Here is a 24,460-nt window from a genome sequence, read left to right on the forward strand (position 1 = left end):
TCTTTTCCAGCTTCGCATCAACCAAGATGCTATTAATTCAAGATACCTTGGGAAGAACTTGCAACAATTGAGAACATTGTTTGATAAAGTTACATGTTCTGCCTATGCCATACAATTCTAAATGAATTGTACTTTACAGTACATATCTCATAGAACTAACAGTTGCATGACACTGTTCTGGTACACCAGATTTTCCGGTTAACATGGAATAGGAAAACAACAAGCTCCAATAATTTTAAAAGGACATTTAATAAATGTTACAATACTGAGAAAATACATTACATGGTCCACAGGGTAAGTAACACAAATTTAACCTCAACTGTAATGTAGTCCTGTGTTCAATAAAATTGCTGGAAAGTTAACTAGACAGATATCTTCCAATTTGATTTTTTCCACCTTCTGTCAAATCAGATGACATCCAAGTGGAGCTCTAACAACATGCAGGCTGCAGAATTTATTTATTAAATTGTAAGAATTAATTAGAATTAACCACAGCTGAGTATCTAAAATCAAACTTTTTCTGTTGAGTAGATTCTCCACTTTTATGCAAAACTGTTATATTATTGTGCGAACATCAAACTATTCCATGATACATCACAAAAACAAGGTAAATCTCACTTTCAAATGTTTACATTACAAAACAACTTCAATACAGTAGGTGCACAAATTCTAATTTTGCTTTCCATGTGAATGCCAATCTTTCGAAACACACTTTGAAAGGTATTACCATTAAAGAAAAAAAAATGGACTTTCCATTCCCTGACATCAGTACACTTCTTAATTTCCTTTGAGTAGTCCGATTACATTGAGAATAAAAACAGCATTGCAAATTTGTAAGAACAGATGTCGATAAATCTATTGAATAAACAGTGCAAACAAAAGCTGCATCTGAAAAGCCTTTTAGTGAAGCAACAGTATTTGCACTGGAATACAAACTGCAAAGCAAAGCTAATAAGGCTTTTGATTGTCACACATTACTTATAGATTACGTGTACTGCACGTGGAAAGCTTCTACAGTCAGCTGGGTAAAAATAGCATCCCTCATTTAAATTCCATATGGTTCACAGATCAAGGTATCAAGCACAAAGTTATTAGCGAAGTGCTTGATTCTGTGACAGTTTTCTGTTGAGCGTTTCTGGATACCTATTGAAATAAAATAAAGCTTTAATTACAGTGCAATTTAAAAACAACACAAGTTTATTGGTTTATGACAGCTCAAACTGCTGAATTTATAGTTTTGACCTTGGTTTATCATTATGAAAAATATGGACATTTTAACAGTAGAACTGTACCTTTCAGCATATTTCTGTGCTGCAATCTGTAGGTCTTTTTCCCTGAACAGAGACGGTCGATGAAATAACCCAGCTGATCAACATTGTCAATGCGTTCAGTGACCATCAGATCTTCATGAACAAGGTAGGTCTGAGGCAAGTAGTCACCTGTCTGTTGGAAAATAAGACATTCCCAAAATGACATTACATTTAGAAAAAAAAATCAGCAACTGTGCAATGGCATTTGAAAGGATTTTCCTTTTTTGGGTGAACAAGTAGTTTATTAATAACTTCCAGTTTAAAACATAGGATTGTTCAGAAGTTCAGTTTTAACCTTGAGCATGGAAAACTCAATTAGACTAACTCTATTGGAACGTCAATCATAAATTTTCATGAAATTAAAAAGAAAGCAACTACATGCAAGAAAACTAACTGTTGCTATAAAAAAATTCAAATTCACAGCTCCCATACAATATTTCCAGTATTACAACAAATGGTCAATTAAGAGAGGAAATGTACCCCTTTAATCATTGAGATCAGTCACCTCATCTTATGCAGGATCAAATCGTGGCAAATATAACTTGGTATAGCAGCTTGCCACAACATTGTAGAATACTTTCAGCCTTCAAGAAAATTTGGTCATTGTATCAGGTACTTTGGCATTGATGCATTTTTTCCATCTCTGGACAGTTGGGAGATACCATGAGAAACAAGTTTATTTTTGAATGTTGCTCTTACAGTTACAGGGAAGTTATTTTGGTAAGGCAATTACTAGTGCTACAATCAAATAAAGTTTGTTTCATCCTTGTGTAGAAGTTTGATGACTACCAACTGCATGTCTTTTAAAAAAAACTTACAGTAAATCTTTAATCCCTTCCCCACACACTCTGTAGTACAGCCAATCTCTTGAATCACATCCTCCCCAATACTACAATTGTCCTAATTTCTCAAACCATTATCTTTTCATCCTGGACCAGTCATCAAAATGCAGCCCTCCTCTGCACTCCCTTACTCCAAAAGGATGGAGATTTGAAAGGACATGACTGACAACTGATCTAACTAATCAACACCACATTTGGTTGAATCAGTAGGAGCAGATCCTACTAACTACTCAAGGAGCATCACAGATTGCAAAGAGAACCTTAGTGCTTTAAATTATTGCAAATCCATCATCGTAACAACCCTTTTCACGTCTTCAATTAATGCAAGGAGTTCATGTTTTAATTTTTCCTTGAGGCCAAATATTCAGCTGTCATTCCTGCTTCAGTCTCTTTCCCTTGTCCACTGGACCAAAATTCCTCCACCTATAAGCTCAGATCTTTTCAGGTTTCTCTCCTATTTCTCACATGTTCTGAGCTAACAATGGTCAAAACGGCCCATGGCCCTAATCCGAATAACTCAATGACCTGGCACTCATGTTAGTTGGGATTTTGGAAATTTTTGTCCTCAGTTTCTGTCCTGTTCTCCTTCAAAGCTGCCTTAATTATGCCTCTCAATAAATATCTTTCCACTGTTGTATTCTTGCAGTTGACCTCGTGATCTTTGTCATCACTACCAATATATGGCACTTGATTATGGTTATTTAACAGAGTTCACTGATATCAATTCTTCTTTGTCTTGAGGCTAGTGATTAGTGGTACAAGATTCATGACCCAGTACAGATGAGGCACCATTCTGAGATAAGAGGTTTTTTTAGATAATGGCAATATGTAAAACCACATTTAGTTAGAACATCCACCACTGTCATCCAACTGATGGGGTGAGACACACTTGGCTTTGTTCTTAGGTATCTAACTGCATCCAGAGAGTAGGCTACAATAGCTTCCAAATGCATTCCCCATACTGTTGCCCAAAAATATGCCCTTGCATTATTTCCATTTCCTGTGACATCCAAATCAAGTCACTTCACTCACATACTGATGAAATCCAGCTCTATCTCTTGATTCCTCTACTGTCTACAAATTTTCAAATGGTTAACTGAAAGATGCTTAACATTGGATAGTCTCATTAAATAATGTCGAGCAAAGTTAATGTCCCTGCCTCAAGCTCTGAGTTATTTGACAAAAAGCTGGATCAGACAGTTTGTAACCTTTAGTTCTATATTTACTGTTTACAAGTAAACTTTTACACACAGTTAATGTTTTTGAAGTTTACTTCCAATTAAAATACACTTCATCAGGTACACCTAACATGACACTTTTCCTTCCCTGAGAAAGTTGAAGGTCACGATTGAAGATACAAGATTTGGGCATTTATTTATTTAATGCTTGCTCTGGAAAGTGGCATCCCCTCTCTTACCTGAGCTTCCAAGTAATGGTATGGATAAAGTTATCGCCACAGACATCACTGTCAACATTTAATACAGTTGGACAGGGCAGAAAGTGAGCATGACGAGTATGAGAGTGAGGTACTCAAAATTACCACAACCCATGAAACCCTGTAATGGAGTAAAATGTACCGACTTCAGCTTTGATTTCTAAAATGTGTCATTAAAAAGTAAATCTAGAAAATTTAAGGATCTCCTGAGACTTCATAATAATTAGCTACATTAAATTATATTGAAATGCTTGGCATGCAGAGATGCAAACTTACGAGGAAATTTGCAACTACATTATATAAAACAGAACCCCAATTTATGATGAACAGCTCAGAGAAAACGACTTGTGCCATAATGCTACAATTCCTGAACATGACTTGTACCAACTTTTGAGCTGTGACAAAGTGACTTTTTTTGCGTAATATTCTTATACAATCAAAGAATCATGAGTTGCTACAGGACAGAAACAGACCCTTTGGTCGAACTACTCCATGCCAATCAGATATCTGAGGTGAATCTTGTCCCATTAGCTAGCATTTGGCTCACATCCCTTTAAAACCATCCTATTCACGTGTGAAACATATCCCTTTTAAATACTGCAGTTGTACCAACTTCCACCACCTCCTTTGATGCTCATTCAACACAGGCACCACCTTCTGCCCGAAAAAGGTGCCCCCTTAGGTTCCTTTTCCGTCTTTCCCCTCTCAATGTAAACCTATACCCTCTATTTTGGACTCCCCTATCCTGGGAAAGAGGACCTTGGCCATTCACTGTATTCATTCACCTCATTTTATAAACCTCCATTAGGTTACCCCTCAAATTCCAGCACTCCAGGGAAAACGGCCCCAGTCTATTCAGCCTCTCCATATTGCTTAAACTCTTCAATCCCAGAAATATTCTTGTAAATATTTTGTAGGTTTTGCTTCTTTTGTGGAAAGATTTTAAAAAAGTTTAAAATTTATTTTTCCTAATCAGCAAAGGGCAGTGAAAGATACTTGTAAAATTATCAACATATAATTTACTGTTATGACCTTCTCTTTGGAAATCTCTTGAAATATCTTATGGTATGCAAGGTGACATGATCCAAGTTGCATTTGCCAGTCTAACCCTATTACGACATACATTCAGATAAACTTTCCTTCCGTCATCTTACTAATCAGGATCTATGCTAACTCAATATTTTCAGTTGAGTTCTTGTTTTTCTCCCAAATGAAGACTCCTTTGACTTCAACTTCAGTGGCAGGTATCCAAAGGCAAGCCAATTATATTCAGTAATTGCCCTTACTACATATCATGAACAGTAACAACTGATAATTAGGATGGAAAAATGAATGAGAACAAGGAGAGAAACAAAATAAGGAGAATCATGCATCAACTGGGCTGAGATTAGCAAATAAGTTAAAACATACAATTCACTTCAGACAATACTGAAATAGCATTTACTGATACCTACTGCAAGTCTCATGAACAATTCGAGCAGGTTGCGCGGAGGCATGATGACAGAAGTATTCAAAGTAATCACATAGCAGTTATCCAATTTCAGATCAAGATAAGCAGTTAGGATCTAGAAGTAGATTCGAGTACATTTAAAACGCAATATTTAAAAATACAGTATCATGTACCATTAAAACATTTGCTTCAATAAGTATAAAACTTAACTCATTTAATTAGAATAAACTTAACGCTGTTAAGTTTCCCTAAGATTCAAAACAAATCTCAGAAGTTACTTGACATTCTTCACAGATAATCTCATCCAGAAGCAGAGTTCATATTTAAGATTGCTGTTAAGCAATCTAGGTGCAAATCATTCTTAGCTAACAAAATTGGTTTGCATACATTTGAAAATATGCTCAGAGAAATCAAATCATCAAGATATGTTTATCTAATGAGGTGAATTTTTAAGAACTTTATTTGCAAGTCTTCCTGCTTATCATCTAATGAAATTAAAAAATAATGATCTGGCATGACTTCTGCCTATACTGTCAGGATTTCAGACCACAGTTTGGCACACTGATCCCTCTATCACAAGGCTGGCTGAAGGTCCAAAATACACTGCTTCTATTATTCAACACAATTAAGTAACAATATTCTGTATCCAGTTTGCTTCTGAATTATATTTCCTACTTGACAATATATTCAGGGCAGCACAGTGGTTCAGTGGTTTGCATTGCAGCCTCACAGTACCAAGGATCAGGGTTCGATTCCAGCCTTGGGCGACTGTCTGTGCAGAGTTTGCACATTCTCCACGTGTCTGTGTGAGTTTCCTCCAGGTACTCCAGTTTCCACCCACAGTCCAAAGATGTGCAGGTTAGGTGCACTGGCCATGCTAAATTGCCCCTAGTGTTCAGGGATGTGTGGGTTTATAGGGGGATGGGTCTGGATGGGATGCTCTAAGGGTTGGTGTGGACTTGTCAGGCCGAAAGGTCTGTTTCCACACCGTAGGGATTCAATGATAAGAATGGATCACCGAATAGAGCAAATAATCTAACATTCAAATTGTTCAACTGAGTTCAGCAATAGGAATCTGATATGCATTGCACATGCTGTCTACATCACTATTTGGTTATCCTGTTCTACATCAGAAAATTACTACTATGAAAGGAAAGCACCATTCAGGAGAACACTGGACATTACCTATTCTTTGTATCCAACGTGCAAACTAATACTTCGTACCAAAATAATTTGTAGTTTTCAACTAATATTCCCATGTTTCAATAACTGAAACACTCAATAGCAATTACATCCAGGGAGTTCACGAACCTAGGTTTTAAAAATATGCTACTAGTTACACCTAATTTACCAAATGGCACTGGACCATAACATTAATTTATCTCCAGTCAAGGATCCAGTTGTTAACAGGTGCAAATACTGAATTCAACTAAAATGATCAAGATATAGAACCAGTTTGAATATATTCAGACAGGTAATTAAGTCACTTCTTTACTCCCAAATCCTGCCCAACAAGTCAGCTGTGTAATGCAACCCTCTCTACTTGCCTGGATGAGTGATACTTCAAAGCTATTCATTCAAGAAGCTTGATTGGATCTCATTTACTACCTTCACCACTCACTCCTTCCATCAATAATGGACAGCGGAAGCAGTGCATAGAAATTTACATAATACACTGCAATAATTCACCAATGCCTCTTCCAATGACACCTTGCAAATCTGCCACCTCTATCACCGAGGGCAGCACACACACAGAAACAGCATCATCTGCATATTCCCACTAAACAACATTAGTTCTAAAAAGAAAATTTTGAAATTAAAGGACCATTTGGATTTTTACTGTATTCCTTCTTGGCTTAAGAATTTTCTCACTTTCTAGTCAGTCTTTTTAGAAGATTTACAAATTTAACATAAAACCTTACCAACTCAAAATCATGAATAATGACTGCTGGATCAGCATCATCAAATTCAGGAACGGGAACATCAATAAATGCCACATTCCCATCATGTCCCAAGAACTGCACATCCTCTGTAGCAAAAGAATAAGGAGCCTCTGTTTCAGGGTCATCTGATAGGATACGTGAGTCCAAGTACTGCATGCGACCATGGAACACTTTGTTCTAATGGCAAATCAAAAAAAGATCAGCTTATTACAATATTATTGCAACAAAAACAAAGGGGTACAGCATTCAAAGAGGTTGAAGATATTATGGAGACCTTAAACTGAGAAGCAACCATGCACACATTTGTTGGCTAAAAGAATTTAGAATCTGTCTAAAGTTAAGAGTTTCAAATATTGAGTAATTTGGTTGGATTTAGCCATAAAATAATTCATACAACTTAAACCATCAATTCTTTGCTATTATTAATAATAGCCAAAACTAAGAACCCATTAGACATTAACATTTGTTAGTTTTCAATGCGCAGGTAATCTTATAATAAGGTTGTCAAATGAAGTAACAAAAAGGTTGTTTTTCTACAAAAGAACAAAAACCAATTGTTATTGCTATTATCAGGGTAGGAGAAATGCACAATCTCTCTAGCCTCAATATGCTACCAGTCACATCACCTATTTAAATGTTTTAATGAGTTTACAAAGTAGCCAATTATACTGTCATGATAACCCCAGGACACTTATGGACATATAGAACTTTTCATACATTTTTAAAAAAGGTGCATAATCAAACATGACTGAATGTGTACATACTGAACAATGTAATCCAGTGACTGCGTAGAAGGCTTCTGTGGATTACCTTCAACACTGGGGGAGATCCTGGAATTTCACACCTGATAGGTGCCAAGGATTTCAAAGTCAGAAATGCACTGCAAACTCAATTATAATTTTGAGAGTCATCTTAGTCTGTGAGCACAATAGGAGTCACCAGACCCAAGATGTTAACTCTTCTTTTTCCTTCAGAGACACTGCTGGACCTGCTGAGCTTTCCCAGAAACTTTTTTTGTTCCTGATTTACAGCATCCGTAGTTCTTTCTGTTTATACATATGGCTTAGTGTCATTTAAAACTAAATTTGTTTTTTGTTTAAAACATAATCCTCCAAAATTTCAAATAAACCAATTTTCACAATTCTTTAAAACATGAATAGTCAACAAAATTAATAATGAAAGAATCTTAACATTATTTAGATCAGATTTTGTACAAGATTTGTGCTCTAGGGGAACATCTGCCAGAAGCATTTCACTAAGGCCAATACAGATCAGAAAGTTTCTGTTCCTAATGCCAGCTGTCATTCAAGATGACAAACTAGAGCAGTCTCTATGCAACTATGTGTGATTTGAGAGATGCTGTGGTGAATTTTCCTGTGCAGGAATACTAACTTTTGAAGCATTTGCTTAGGAACAAACTAACTATAACTGAAGAAGTGGATGTATCCAAGACAGCAACACTAAGGTGAAATTAGGTGCACACGTAAAATACAAAATTTTGGCCAAACAACAGTATATGTTACACTGGCCTGCAAATCTTAATACATGTGCAATGGGCCCACTGAAACCTACTGACCCCAACTCAATTTGTGCAGTTATACTATATATAAAGTATTAACAAGGTTATTTTCCTTTTCCAAATACTTAAAGCTTAACTATTCATTGATGACACAATGTAAATTGTCATATTAATTTGGAGTAACCCCTGGTGACTTCAGAATAAAGCTGTTTTTGACTGGCAGTTGTGATGAATGCAGCTAGCTGTTGAGTAGTCAGCTGTTTACTGGTGTGTCACAGCAATTGTAATTATGTGCAAATGCATATGATGCTCCACCTAGCGGCGGCACAGACCACAACAAATTGTAGCCAGAAAACGCAGGGAATACACTGCAAATCATTTTCTTGCACTCAAAAATAACCCTACATTAAAAGAAAATTACTGTAAACTTCCATCAGGTGATTAATGTCCAAAATTCTCCTAAAGTCTTAAGTATTTTACCCAGTATACACAATACAATAGTAAGGAAAAATGACATGGTTAAACTTGAAAGGGTCAGAAAAATTTACAAGGATGTTGCCAGGCTTACAGCTTTAGGAAGAGGTTGGGGCTATTTTCCATGCAGTGGCGGAGGTGGAGGGGTGACAGTATAAAGGTTTATAAAATCATGAGGGACATGGATAGGGTGAAGAGTCATGGTCTTTTCCCCAGGGTAGGGGAGTCCAAAGCTAGAGAGCATAGGAAAGATAAAAGGGGCCTAAGGGTAATCTTTTCACAAGGTGTAGAATGAACTGCCAGAATAGTGAAGGCTGGTACAATTACATTATTTAAAAGACATCTGGATAGGTACATAATATGAAGGATTTACAGGGATATGGGCCACATGGTGGCAAATGCAACTAAATTAACTTTGGATATCTGGTCAGCACGGATGAGTTAGAGCGAAGGATCTATTTCCGTACTGTTCATCTCTACAACTCTATGAATTACCTTTGGCACAATGAATCGATACAGGCAAGCTCCTCCAATTATCAATCCAGATAGTATGAAAGCCAATCCAAGAAGAGTAAACAAACATCTTCCAGTGGAATTTTCTCTTCCAGACACTGCAGCAGCTTCCGGATCCTATACATACAAAAAGATTAAGTGTTGGCTGCAGAGTCACAAACACGCAAGTTTTTAACACAACGTATATGATTCCACTTGCTACATCACCTAGTTTGAACAAGTTAAAATAATTCAGGAATCAAGCAGCTCTTAAATATCAAATTAAGACTGTTGCAATCTACAGTCCAAACACTCAAATGTTTACAAAAAAACAGGGCTGAATTTGGGGGCATTTTAGATTAATAACCACCAGGTAGCAAAGTTGGTAGCAACTTTAAATGGAAGGTACTTCTACTCATAGCCAGACAGAGTTTACTTTATCACTACCTCAGGAACCACCCTCAAGAAAGTGGATGGGAACTACATTAGTAATAATCTATACCGATAGAAGTACTCTAGCACAGTGCCCCAATACTAACAAAGTGTGGAGCTGGATGAACACAGCTGGCCAAGCAGCATCATAGGAGTACAAAAGCTGACGTTTCGGGCCTAGACCCTTGATCTGAAAAAAGGGGGATGGGGAGAAGATTCTGAAATAAATCGGGGGGAAGAAGAGGTGGACCGAAGATGGATAGAGGAGGAGACAGGTGGAGAGGAGAGTATGGGTGGGGAGACAGGGAGGGAATAAGTCAGTCCGGAGAGGACGGACAGGTCAAGGGGGCAGAATGAAGTTGGATGGCAGGAAATGTAGGCGCGGCTGGAGGTTGGAGGAGGGGATAGGTGAGAGGAAGAACAGGTTAGGCAGGTGGGTACGAACTGGGCTGGTTTTGGGATATTGTCCTCCCACCTCAAGCCACAACTCCATTTCCTCCCTACCAACCTCATCCCGCCCACTAGACCTGTCCGGGACACAACACCAGCGCTTCACCGGAGGCTCACTTATGATGTTACCTAGAATGGTGACAAAACGTCTGAAAACGAACCTTCCAGCTCAGCAAGCAAACTTACATCCAGAACCTCAACCCGAGTTACAAATCTTCTCAAAACTCGCTACTAGATTCAACATTTAGGTTCCATACCATCTTGCATTCATACTCTTTTTCCTTTTGCCATCTGTTTCTTGTTGCTCCTTTGCTGGGTTCTAAATTGCTCCCAGTCTTCAGGCTTACCAGTTCTTCTGCTGTCCTTGGAGTTAATTCAAATCTATTTTCTTAGGCATAACTGACGCACCTTTCCCTTTCAGTGTTTGTCTCAGAGTGTATATCTCACGTATGCAATTTTCCTTGAAATACTAGCCACTGTCTGGACCATCGTGGCTTTTCATGTATCGTACTGTCCCAACCATACATTAGAGGCAACAGTATGGAGCCAGAGGACCACAGCAGGCCAGGCAACATCAGAGAAGCAAGAAAGTTGACATTTCAGGTCGGGACCCTTCTTCAGAAAGGGTCCCGACCTGAAACGTCAACTTTCCGGCTCCTCTGATGCCGTATGTCCTGCTGTGTTTCTCAGCTCAACACTTATCTCTGACTTCGGCATGTGCAGTTCCTACTATCTCACGCATTCACAGTTCCCTTTGCTCCGATTTAAAAATCCAAGTGTACCAAACATCATGTAATCCTACCTTGGTCACTATTTCTCAGTGTCTCCTTTTTAGCAACATTATTAATGAACTCTTCCTCATCACAATAAGACAAACTTCAAAATAATCTGATCCTCTATTGTTCTTACTATTCCAGAAGCACATCTTACACACGGTTCAAGAATTCACCTTTGACAACTGGAGTAGTCTGTTATCATTGTATTACCCATGCTCCATGCATTTCTAAATTCTTGATCATACAGTGTCCAGCCATTGTTTTCCAGTAACTATAAACAACTCGCAACCATAGCAGCACTAATTTAGAGGAGCCGGAGGAAGTTGTCCCCATTGTGTTGTTCGATTCTTATTCCTGGATTTTAAAATCATCATTTTCTGGTCACTTGCACATTGTTCTTTGTGGGACTTCTCTGCATGGAAATTGATTGCAGTGATGAAAATTCTTAAGTACTGCCAATGATATTGTCATCAATATTACTAAATAAAACATTGAAACAATCATTAGGAATTCCAGCCACAAGGCAAGGTTTGGAATAAATTCAAATTTACGTATTAACATAAAAGCATGCAATACAGGTACAGAACGTTAAATCTGGCACCTTCAGAATCAGGATACTTTCAAATTTTGGCTCAGGAAGTTGGATATTTGAGCCGTACAATGTTGGATGGGGTCAAGTGTCACTTGGAATGCAGGATAAGTTGATGTATTAACTGACTAAGCTGCTATCAGATCATTATGCCAATGCGGTGCCGAATCCAATTGTCCAGTTTAGTTCTAGTCAATTATAAAATTATAGACTATAAAACACCTGTTTTTTGGAAACTGCCAATTTTTAGGTAACCAGATTTATAGTCTGAGAGTACAAAAATACATGAACTTTAATGTATAAACAACACTGCTCCAGGTCTTTTGCTCAACTGATCAAGAAAAATTAACCATTGTTTTTGTTCATGTAGTCTGTTTTAACTACAGGCTGCACCTGCTTCCTCTATCAAGATCGAGGATGTGGTATTTTCTACAGCACAGAGACTAATTGCCTCAGTAAGTCCTTTGACATGAATTCTATTTAAAAGGCTTGTAATGATTAAGTAGAAAGCCTACTTGTTGTCAACAGGCATGATATATATACCAACAATTTTAGGAACAAAATTCTGAATGCAAAACGTTTTGCAAACTGTCATCAAATATTCACACACAAGTTCAGAAAACAATTGCCAATTGCAAGTTAAGCACTGAAATCAGTTTATAATTCACCCAAATTGGCAGATCTACTGAATTATAGAAAGTCTACAACAGTTTGCGCATCAAGATTTGAAATGATCCAAAAATATCATTTAACAGTATTACAAGAACTTTGTTGCAACAGAAATAGTGAGAAAGGAGTACACTTCACAAATGAAATACTAAACTTGAATTTTGTTGATTTTAGAACTTTGCAAGTACTGCAAATTCAGTGTCTTCATGTTTGAAGATAAAAAAATTAATGACCTGAAACGTTAACAATAGTAAGAGAACCAGACATAGCTCAAATAGAAAACTGGTTTTAGCAATGTAGCCTGTCCCAACATGCAAACTCTAACAAGCCATTCAGACAATCTTAGCTCTAACTTTGCAGGTATAGCATTTGCACAGGCAAATGATGTGTTATTCTGAAACCTTTTCAATTAGAGTCTAATAGGAGCAAAATCTTGCTGCAATGATATACAGCTTTGGTGAACCCACATGTGTAGCACTGTGTGTAATTTCGGTCCCTTCCTTAACACAGTAAATCTTCTTTGCAATCTGATTTCCAGAATGGAATAACTGTCCAATGAGAAGTGACCGAGTAACTGAGAGCGCTACAAATACTCAGTTGTGGAGCACACTGAAAGTTGCATGTGATAAATTCTTGGGCACTAATGGAATCAAGGGGTGTGGTGATATCATTATTGATGCAGTTTGACTGTAATCTTATTGAATGGCAGAATAAGTTTGAGAGACTTGCTCCTGCTCCTAGTGAATATTTTTAGGGGTACTTTGAATTCTGAAGAGCCAGTCCACAAAACGTTTTTATAGTGTGCATCTTCAACTCAATAACTAGAAACAGATTCATGTAGGAGAGGTTGACAAATATTCTGGGGAAAAAGCTTGGGGACAGTTTCCACAATACAAAGTGTAGGGGTCATTGGAGTGCTGGGAAATAACTAGATGTAGTAAATCTGAGGTAGAAGGTAAAAGGTAGAAGTGAAGTCACTATGATCCAGGACCACAGGGTTGCTTGCAGAGAGCCAACCAGTAGTGAATTCAACTTAGTATTGGAATTATAGAATCCCTACACACAGTGTGCAAACTAGCCCTTCAGCCCAACATACCCACGCCAACCCTTGGAGTTGCCCACCCAAACCCATCCCCCTATGACCCACACATCCCTGAACACTATGGGCAATTTTAGCATGGCCAACCCACCTAGCCTGCACATCTTTGAACTGTGGGAGGAAACCAACAGACACAGGGAGGACGTGCAAACTCTGCACAAACAGTCATCCGAGGCTGGAACTGAACCAGAGTCCCTTGCACTGTCAGGCTGCAGTCCTAACCACTGAACCACCGTGCGCCCCCATGCCTCAGAGGAGGGGCAAGGTTGAGAAAGCAGGACCTTCAGTGTAACCTTTGCTGGTGTGGGAATTGAAGCCACACTGTTGGCATAACTGCATTGTTAACCAGCTATCCAACCAACTGAGCTAACCAAACCTGAAATATAAAAATGACTTCCATCTTTACACAGATCTAATGTGTACAAATTTTTAGGCAACTCAAATTCTGCTTAATTAGAACACATGATTGCTGAACAAAAATAAAAATTAAGCCAGGAGGAGTAGGCTGTTCATCCGCAAAGCTGACTCCGCCATTCCCTACTATGGTCGATTTGATTGTGGATTTAAAACTATTTTCCTGTCTGATGCTCAGCTTTCTTGTTAACTGAAAATTCATCTAACACAGCCAAGAATATGCACACGACACTGATTATTAGGAAAGACATTTCCCAATATTAACACCCTGAGGATGGAATGTTTCCTAATCTCTGTCTTGAATGGGAGACTCCTTATTGTGAAACTGTTGCCTAATTCTAGATTCCTCCCATCAGGGGAAACATTTTCTTAGAATTTATTCTGTCATTCATCTGCAATCTTCTGTTTCAATACTGATAAATAAAGGCCCAACTTTTCTTCATATGACAACTCCTTCAACACAGGAACTTTCCCAGTGAAACTTCTGAACGTTCCAGAGCAAGTTGGGGCTCTCCTTGAGCAAAGCTGTACGCTGTACTAAGCTGAGTTTACTTCTCCAACATACTGCTTAGATCACGGTATTTTTAAAAATCTAATGGCAATTGGTAAAAATAACTGGATGCTGCAGGAGATTATATACTAATCTTTCATTTTCATTATTATCCAAATAACCCAGCGGAAACAGTCCCATTTTCTCATTGTAACACAATCTGAAGGAGCTAGTTTGGACAGCCAAACTAGAAGTAAGCATGATGAACCTAGCATAGAATACTTGCATCTTCTCAACAGTAAATTATCATTTTCTTTCAGGATAACATACTAGATTGAAAATATCATTACACTTCACCAAGGGGAGATATTTTGAAATTCACCATGCTAATCTTGGCTCCAGTGCTAACACAACTGGTGCTAAAATTAAATAATTCACTTTGAACAAGGGTTTTTTTTAAAAAAAACTTTAACCTATATTACTAATCAATCTGTGCAGAAACATTATTACACATCGCTGGAGCACATGGAACTTGAACCTGGGACTCTTGGCTCAAGGTAAACAAGAGCAACTCAGGGCTGCTGCTGGGGGAGCTGCTTTGTGGTACAGTGGTAGTATCACTCACTACCCCTGAATGGTTGGGGCAGGGGGATGGGGTCATGGACCACCTGCTCCACAGGTGTATTTAAAAAGCATCTCTGAATAGTTTGATATGGGAAAAGAGAACATTCCTTCCAATTTTGAAGTGAAACATGCGAATACCCGTTTGGTACAGATATCATGGGTTAGAGCCCGACGGCCCATGTTTCGGTCCCTCTGGCTCCGGTGTGTAATAGCTTGTATCGACCGACCGACCGACCAACCTGCTGCTCAGACATATCTAGAGTAAACACCAAATACACAATACAAAATATCTGAACACGAACATTCTGCAAAACCAGGAACATTGGGACAAAAGCACATTTACCTCACTAACCTCAAAATTTTAGTAACTAACAACTCAAATTTGACAAGGAAGTTGTATTATCACCAGGGGTGGGGAAAACACAATGCTCTTACAAATATTGTATTCTGGTGTATTGTTACTTGAAAGTAAAGTTGCCATTGTCCAACCAGGCCATAACAATACTCTTTCACTAGAGAGCGCTAACTGGTGTTGGTTTAACCTGAGGTTCATAATGCCTCAGGCAAGAGGAGAGGTTGTTAAGGAGAATATTGTTAGTTATACTATTCCCATTAATTTGTAAATTCAGGACAGCTTTGAATTTTCAGATCAGTATCAAGTAAACTATTCAGGCAATGAGTCATCAAAACAAGACAACCTTCTTCCCAGGAACTATCCAAATGTTTTGACAGTGAGAGAGGACAAAAGGATTAAGAGAAAAAAACATTTTCAGGTAGTTACTATAGTTTGCAAAACTCTGAAATTAAAACATAACTTTTAAATTCTACTGAGCATAGAATGAAGGATACTTGTTCTGACAAATTCGATGGATTCACTAATCAAGACAGCAATATTGCATCTATGCTAAAAAGGTCAAAGATCTACTACTGAAATCCACAAATTAATGAATCCAAACAGCATATAAAGACAAAGTGTGAAGCTGGATGAACACAGCAGGCCAAGCAGCATCTCAGGAGCACAAAAGCTGACGTTTTGGGCCTAGACCCTTCAGACGGGGGATGGGGAGAGGGTTCTGGAATAAATAGGGAGAGAGGGGAGGCGGACAGAAGATGGAGAGAAAAGAAGATAGGTGGAGAGGAGAGTATAGGTGGGGAGGTAGGGAGGGGATAGGTATGTCCAGGGAAGACGGACAGGTCAAGGAGGTGGGATGAGGTAGGAAATAGAGGTGCGGCCTGAGGTGGGAGGAAGGGTTGGGTGAGAGGAAGAACAGGTTAGGGAGGCAGAGACAGGCTGGGCGGGTTTTGGGGTGCAGAGGGGGGATTGGATGAGCTGGGCTGGTTGTGCGATGCAGTGGGGGGAGGGTACGAACTGAGCTGGTCCTGGGACACGGTGGGGGAAGGGGAGACCTTGAAGCTGGTGAAGTCCACATTGATACCATTGGGGTGCAGGGTTCCCAAGCGGAATATGAGTTGCTGTTCCTGCAACCTTCTGGTGGCATCCTTGTGGCACTGCAGGAGGCCCATGATGGACATGTCATCTAAAGAATGGGAGGGGGAGTTAAAATGGTTCGTGACTGGGAGGTGCAGTTGTTTATTGGGAACCAAGCGGAGGTTTTCTGCAAAGTGGTCCCCAAGCCTCCGCTTGGTTTCCCCAATGTACAGGAAGCCACACCAGGTACAATGGATACAGTATACCACATTGGCAGATGTGCGCAGGCAAACCTCTGCTGAATATGGAAAGTCATCTTGGGGCCTGGGATGGGGGTGAGGGAGGTGGTGTGGGGGCAAGTGTAGCACTTCCTGCGGTTGCGGGGAAGGTGCCGGGTGTGGTGGGGTTGGAGGGGCGTGTGGAGCGAACAAGGGAGTCACCGATAGAGTGGTCTCCCCGGAAGGCAGACAAGGGTGGGGATGGAAAAATGTCTTGGGTGGTGGGGTCGGATTGTAGATGGCGGAAGTGTCGGAGGATGATGCATTGTATTCGGAGGTTGGTGCGGTGGTGAGAGAATGAGGGGGATCCTCTTTGGGCGGTTGTGGCGGGGGCGGGGTGTGAGGGATGTGTTGCGGGAAATGCAGGAGACGTGGTCAAGGGCGTTCTCAACCACTGCGGGGGGGAAGTTGCGGTCCTTGAAGAACGAGGTCATCTGGGATGTGCGGGAGTGGAATGCCTCATCCTGGGAGCAGATGCGGCGGAGGCGGAGGAATTGGGAATAGGGGATGGAACTTTTGCAGAAGGGTGGGTGGGAGGAGGTGTATTCTAGGTAGCTGTGGGAGTCAGTGGGCTTGAAATGGACATCAGTTACTAGCTGATTGCCCGAGATGGAGATTGAGAGGTCCAGGAAGGTGAGGGATGTGTTGGAGATGGCCCAGGTGAACTCGAGGTTGGGGTGGAAGGTGTTGGTGAAGTGGATGAACTGTTCGAGCGCCTCTGGGGAGCTAGAGGCGGCGCTGATACAGTCATCAATGTAATGGAGGAAGAGGTGGGGTTTGGGGCCTGTGTAGGTGCGGAAGAGGGGCTGTTCCATGTAACCTACAAAGAGGCAGGCATAGCTGGGGCCCATGCATGTGCCCATGGCCACCACCTTTGTCTGTAGGAAGTCAGAGGAATCAAACGAGAAGTTGTTGAGGGTGAGGACGAGTTTGGCGAGGCGGGAAACCAAGTGGAGGCTTGGGGACTGCTTCGCAGAACACCTCCACTCGGTTCGCAATAAACAACTGCACCTCCCAGTTGCGAACCATTTTAACTCCCCCACCCATTCTTTAGATGGCATGTCCATCATGGGCCTCCTGCAGTGCCACAATGATGCCACCCGAAGGTTGCAGGAACAGCAACTCATATTCCGCTTGGGAACCGTGCGCCCCAATGGTATCAATGTGGACTTCACCAGCTTCAAGGTCTCCCCTTCCCCCACCGCGTCCCAGGACCAGACCAGCTCATCCACTCCCCTCAATGCATCCCAAAACCAGCCCAGCCTGTCTCTGCCTCCCTAACCTGTTCTTCCTCTCACCCATCCCTTCCTCCCACCTCAGGCCGCACCTCTATTTCCTACCTACTAACCTCATCACTTCTCCTCGACCTGTCCACCTTCCCTGGACTGACCTATCCCCTCCCTACCTACACTCTCCTCTCCATCTTCAGTCCACCTCCCCCTCTCTCCCTATTTATTCCCGAACCCTCTCCCCATCCCCCTGTCTGAAGGGTCTAGGCCCGAAACGTCAGCTTTTGCGCTCCTGAGATGCTGCTTGGCCTGCTGTGTTCATCCAGTTTCACACTTTATTATCTTGCATTCTCCAGCATCTGCAGTTCCCATTATCACAGCATATAAGGACTGCACCTTTCATGTTCTGTATTTTGATTGTGAATCAGAAGACCAAGGATTGTTGAAGAATTGCTGTACTGTTTAAAAGCAACTAACCTGACACTCGTAAGTACTGTATGCAAGTTCTTGTTCATGTAGGTGCAGAAGCCTCATTTGCAGATGAGCTGGAGTTAAGGGTTAAGTATAAATGGAGCTTTGACCGACCAGCAATAGCTGAATGGCCTGTGGAGTTGTGATCAGTTTTCAAATACAAAGGCTTTCTGCTACCCAAAACTAACTCCCAGGCAGCTGAACAGCTTGGATGCGTGAATGTTAAAGAGAGGTGATAGGATTTCTGCAAGAGGAGAAGCTGTTGCTTTTCATTGCTGGAAAAATGATCTCGAGCCCGGGGACAATGAGTTCAATGTACCTTTCCAATTGCTGAGAGTTGCGACTTTTACTTGATAAGTCAAAGACCTTTCTAAGTGGACCCATTCACCCTGTCTCCACCAAACAACTAAAACTATCTGAAGATACAAACAAACATTCTGACCAATTCCAGTCGTGCCCTTCATGTAATCGCAGCTGTGAGACAGCGTGAGCGCGAGAGAAATACTAACATCCATTAGTTGTTTACTTGTAGTTGGATCCATTCATTTGCAATAAATAAAAATTCTTAAGTACAGAAACCCAATCCAAGTCATGTATCGATCTGGGGCTGGAAGACAGGCAAATTGGGAGAACTCTGCATAATTTCAAAAATATTTAACTTTGGGGACGACTCTAGAAAGACTAGATTTGATTTCAGCTTGCTACACCACTAAGGTATAACAAATTTCTACTTAAGTCATCATTAGGAATTTAGCACAGTGCCAAAGATGTACATTTAAATCTACTTGTTAGTAAATATAGAGCATGGAATCTAAGCATATGAACAATTTACAAGAGTTTAAAACATATCTAAATCAGAAAACTAATTCACTAATCAGAAATTCCAGACCAGCTGCAAGCATGTCAGAACTAATTCCAGACATGGATTAAAATCAACCGTTACATGTCTGATATTATATACACACACACACAAAGCATTTAGATAGATATGTGTATCATTCCAAGATTTGTTGTCCTTACGAGGAAGTTCATCCCGAAGCACTATGTCACATGGGTGATGTAAACTGAAATTTACATATTTAAATCAGTTGCTGCATACAGAAGATTAACTTAGTTAGTAAGATAATAATAGATGTATTGAAATATAACGAACAGATTTGTTAGGTAAAGTTCCTTAATCTGTATTAGCCATATAATTATCTTATTTCCCAACCCTTTCTAAACATTCTGCTGCTAACAACTGCATCTAAAATTACTACTCTGTAACGTAGCTGTCAAAATGCTGCATACTGGTATCATCTACAGCTGCTGCAATAAAAATCATTACATCTTAAAATTAGAATTCACCATTGACTGGCTATTTCTTAGTGTATGGTAAATGGTCACCAAATTCAATTAACCTAAAATACTGCTGCCCAGTTCGAGAATCTGTTGTGAACTGTTTATTTTAATTTAATGCTAATTAAAAATCTGGATATTTAAATTGATACGCTGGAACTCCCTTCTTAAAAGCACAGTGGATGCATCAATTGAACGGTAGTGACTCAACAAGGTGGTTCACCACCACTGCAAGACACAATTATGGGTGAGCGATAAATAGCAGCTTTACCAGTGATGTCAACATCCAAAAATATATAAAATAAACGTAAATTAATATCAACCAATTTTGGAAGAAACTGTTCGACTCCAGCTTTCACATTTCATTGTGCCACTTCATTGATTTCAAGGATTTTACGAAAGGAACCTTTGAAAGGAAACAAGTTTTAGATATGTACACAAGATGCTGATCGTTAAGGAGGTAATAGTTCGGCACTTAGAAAAATTCAAAAATAAAATTAGGAAGAGTCAAGCATGGGTTTATGAAAGGGAAATTATGGTTCTCCAGATTATTGGAGTTCTTTGAGGAAGTAACACACGCTCTGGCTAAGAGGCGCCTGCATGCATGTTGTACTTGGATTTTCAGAAGGCATTTGATAAGGTGTCACAAAAGAAGATTATACCACACAGTATAAATAGGTCGAGAAACGGCAACGTACCAGCAAGGTGAGGTGGTTACCTGGTTGGCAGAAAGCAGCTTACATAAGTGGGTCTTATTCTGATTAGCAGGAAATGATGAGTAGGGTCCATGCTGGGGCCTGAACATTTTACAATTGATATGAATGACTTAGATGAGGAGACAAAGATAGGTAAGAATGTATGATATGAAGAGGACACAATGAGATTACAGACAGACATAGATAATGAGAGCATTCAGACAAAAATCTGACAGATCTGTGAATACAATGTGGGACAGTAAAAAATTATTCACTTTGGCACGAAAAGTAAGAAAAGCAGAGTATTACCTAAATAAAGAGGGACTGCAGAATTTTGACGTTCATGGGGATCTAGGTGTCATAATTTAGGTCTAAAGCACAGAAAAATGCCAATTCACCTTGAGTCTGTACTGGTCAAATACAACCAAACTATCCTAATCCCATTTTCCAGCATTTGGTCCTTCGCCTTGTTTGCCTAGCCATTACAAATGCATATCTAAATACTTCTTAAATGTTAGATGGTTTCTGCCTCTACCATCCTTGGAGGCAGTGTATTCCAAATTTCCATCACAATCTCAGTGAAAAGATTTTCCTCACATCCCTTCTAAATGGTATCATACCTAAACCTTACCCTTTACCTTAAGGTCTGTCCCCTCCAATCACTGATCCTTCCTGTCTATCCTATCTATCCCTCACATAGGTTTTATACATCTCAATCATGTTGCCCCTCAGTCTCGTCTGCTCTAAGAAAATCAGCTCGTCCCTTTTCAACCCATTTTTATTAATACAACTCTAGCCCAGGCAACATGCTGGTAGATCTCCTCCGTATCCTCTAGAGTGCAATGACATTCCTCCTGTACTGTGGATTCCAGAACCGTACACTGTGTCCTGTGCACAAGACACAGTTTAGCATACACATACATCAAGAATTTAAGGTAGTTCTAAGAACTTTATCCTTTATTAGGAAAGGACCTGAACATAAAACCAAAATGTTATGCTTCAATTAAACAGGGCACTGATGAGACCACACATCAATATCTCAATTAAGAAAGGATGAAATGTACTGGAAGCATTTCAGAGGAGGTTTACAAGCTACATAACCAGTAGGCTGTTCTATGAAGATAGGTTGAATATACTGGGTTTATTTTCACTGGCGTTTAAGAGAGAGGTGGCTTGATTGAATTATAAAATCGTGAATAGTACTAACAAGGGGAACATTGAAATGATATATCCTCTTTTGAATAGTACAGAACTAGGGGTTGCTGTCTTAAAATTAGAGGTTGTTGTTTTGAGGCAAGATTAAATTTATTTTTTGAGGAGTATGCAACTTTAGTACTCTGTGCCTTAGAAGGTAAAATCTTTTAACATTTTAATTGGAGGTAAATTGATTCGCTTTCCTCACAAAAATTTTGGGTTACTTGGAGCGTATTGGAATACGGAATTCAAACAGAAACAGAGAAGATCAGTTGTGAATTTCAGAGCAGGTTCAAGACGACAAATGCTCTACTTCTGCTCTGAATTCATAAGTTTACATGTTTGGAACATTTGTTCTAGCTAATGACTGTTTCTACCCCATAAAAATGCTGCAACAATAGATTTTGTTCAAAAAACTATTACAGTGCACCACATACACATTTCTAGTACAGGGTAGTTAGAAAAACAGGATGCTGCGTATGGTTTCATAAAGTCCTGCTAAAATTGCTTCATCTCTTGAAACTTAATTTGTGTATATTAGGAAAACCCAAAAGTGATAACATGCAATTTGGGTGTCTTATCAGAATTTTGATTATAACTACATACCACTGGAATAAATTCTATTATTCAACCAATCCTCTTGTTGCCCAATCTAACTCAATTATACTATAGGTTAATCAACCTTCCAGAAATTATTAAGTTCAGTCTAAAAGAATAAAAAGATAAGGCACATTATTCAATTGTTGATCAATTCCAGAGCAAAGATCAAAAAGGAAGTGCATCATTCCAGTTAGACATAATATCTCTAAAAAAATTAATTACCATGAATCATTAAACGATAATTAGGTTGCATAGAGTTTCTCCATCAAAATGAGAGAGACAGAGCAATATGGAAAATAAGTCACATGCAACAATTATTTTCACTAGTGTACTCTTACATTAACACAATTATACTTGCATTATACACCTGAGTATCCATGCAAATTTCACTGACTTATTTTAAAAATGCCAAAATACATTTTCACAATATTGCTATAACAATGTGACTTGTCAAGAGTAGTTAAGTAGAACAGTGATTAAGAAAGTACACACTAGCAGCTTTCTTATAAAGTTACGTATGCCTTACTGCATCAATTAACTAGGTTACAATTAATAAAAAGGCTAATTTTAGTATGTGTCATAAAGCTGGACCTGTTCAATAAAAAGAGAGTATTTAGACAAGTATTCACATTTCCAAGATATTTCTAAAACATGCTTCACATTAAATTTAAAGCAGGAGTAAGGTTTTATTATATAATCTATAGGAAAGTAGAACACACACTTAAAAAGGAGCAGTGAAAAAACAATTCCACAGATATGTTTATTTATATGATACATCCTGCATATTTCAAAGCAGTGACATCTTTGAAATTTACTTTCAGTGAAATTCTTTAAACACCCAAAGCCAAAAATCTATAATTAATTTGTAAGAAAACCTCTAATGGACCTCAATCACTTCCTAGAGCAGATTGTTTTACTAGAAAAGAAGTGAACAATCAAAATTCTATGAATATCTACAATAAAAAGTGCTAGAGAAACCCTGCTGGTCAGTTTCTCCCTCCACAGATGTTGCCAGAGTTAATGTGGCAATTCATATGAATCTTCCATCAAACTGATCCAAAGAGGATACTGTGCTTGAAATCTTAATTAATATTTGCTCCACAAATGTTTCCAGACCTATTGAACCTTTCCAACTCTGCCTTATTTCATATCTCCAGAATCCACAGCACTGTGCTTTCAGTCTGGAAAGATCTGGTTGGCACCTAATTTTACTTACAGAACAGTTTTAAGAGTGTCTGTTCATGCAAACAGTACTCAAGGCACTCAAAGAAGATTCTTATAGACTGCAGTAGAGATGTCATCAAGAAACATCCAAAGCGTTTTATTTTATCTAGCCAGGGATATTACCCGAAGATGCCACAATGTGAATCTTATTCAGCCCTTCAATTGCTTGATTGAAAACATTCTGATAGCCCAGAGATTGTATGGCCATTGATCTGATTGCTTTGGGTAATGCAGTCTCCATGTTTACCAGGCACTTATTGACAATGGAAAGCGCTTAGGTACTCGGAAGAGAGACAGCGACCACCAGAAACATTGGACAGCAGAGGAAACATCCACAATAACGGAAATTGGAAGCCATCCTTCCCATTTTGCAGTGAGGGAGTTGAATAAATTCAGGGGCAGTTAGTTAGAGCTCTCTCAATCAAGATTATTCCACGGCACAACATCGTGGGCCGAAGGGCCTGTACTGCGCTGTACTTTTCTATATTCTATATATAGGATCAGACGAAGATAGGACGCAAACTCAAAGACACCAAAAGCAATGGAACAGGGGCACACCCAACCGATACCTCCAGCAATTTCCCGACCACCCCCCACCCCGAAAACACAAGCCGTGGAGAAATAACCCTCCGAAGCAGCTTCGCCCCCACGGGTTTGAGGCTCGGCTCAGGTCCAGTGAAGCAGCCGCCGGATGCGCCATATCCCGGGGAACTTCTTTCCGTCACGCTCCCCGCGACTCGCCAGTCCGTACTTACCGGCTCGGGCACCAGAAGAGCACCTTTCCCATCCTTCTGAGCGACAGGCGAGTTGAAGCCGATCTTGACCATATCTGCGGGCAATCGATCAAACGAGCGAGCAGAAAGCTTACAACGATCGCGGCGGCTCCAAGTCTGGGCCGCTGTGACGCACTCGCTCTAACGGGCTCTCTTGAGATAGAAGCGCTGCGCAAACTCACTGACCGCCGGAAGACGCCGCGCAGACTCAGTGCCCCGCT

The 24,460-nt window shown here is 39.8% G+C and overlaps 1 protein-coding gene across 1 annotated transcript; it reads right to left on the minus strand.

Moving 5' to 3' along the window:
• Nucleotides 1-230: 230 nt before the first annotated feature.
• LOC125458798 (integral membrane protein 2A-like) lies at nucleotides 231-24,460 on the minus strand. The gene is made up of 6 exons (XM_048544479.2): nucleotides 24,222-24,460; nucleotides 9,469-9,603; nucleotides 6,960-7,157; nucleotides 5,042-5,152; nucleotides 1,293-1,443; nucleotides 231-1,143 (listed from the first exon to the last, which is right to left on the minus strand). Exons 1-6 carry the CDS (start codon nucleotides 24,291-24,293, stop codon nucleotides 1,046-1,048), a joined length of 765 nt encoding a protein of 254 aa, XP_048400436.1. The 5' UTR covers nucleotides 24,294-24,460; the 3' UTR covers nucleotides 231-1,045.

Source organism: Stegostoma tigrinum, chromosome 15, assembly GCF_030684315.1.
Source record: "Stegostoma tigrinum isolate sSteTig4 chromosome 15, sSteTig4.hap1, whole genome shotgun sequence".
In the NCBI taxonomy this organism is placed as follows: Eukaryota; Metazoa; Chordata; class Chondrichthyes; order Orectolobiformes; family Stegostomatidae; genus Stegostoma; species Stegostoma tigrinum.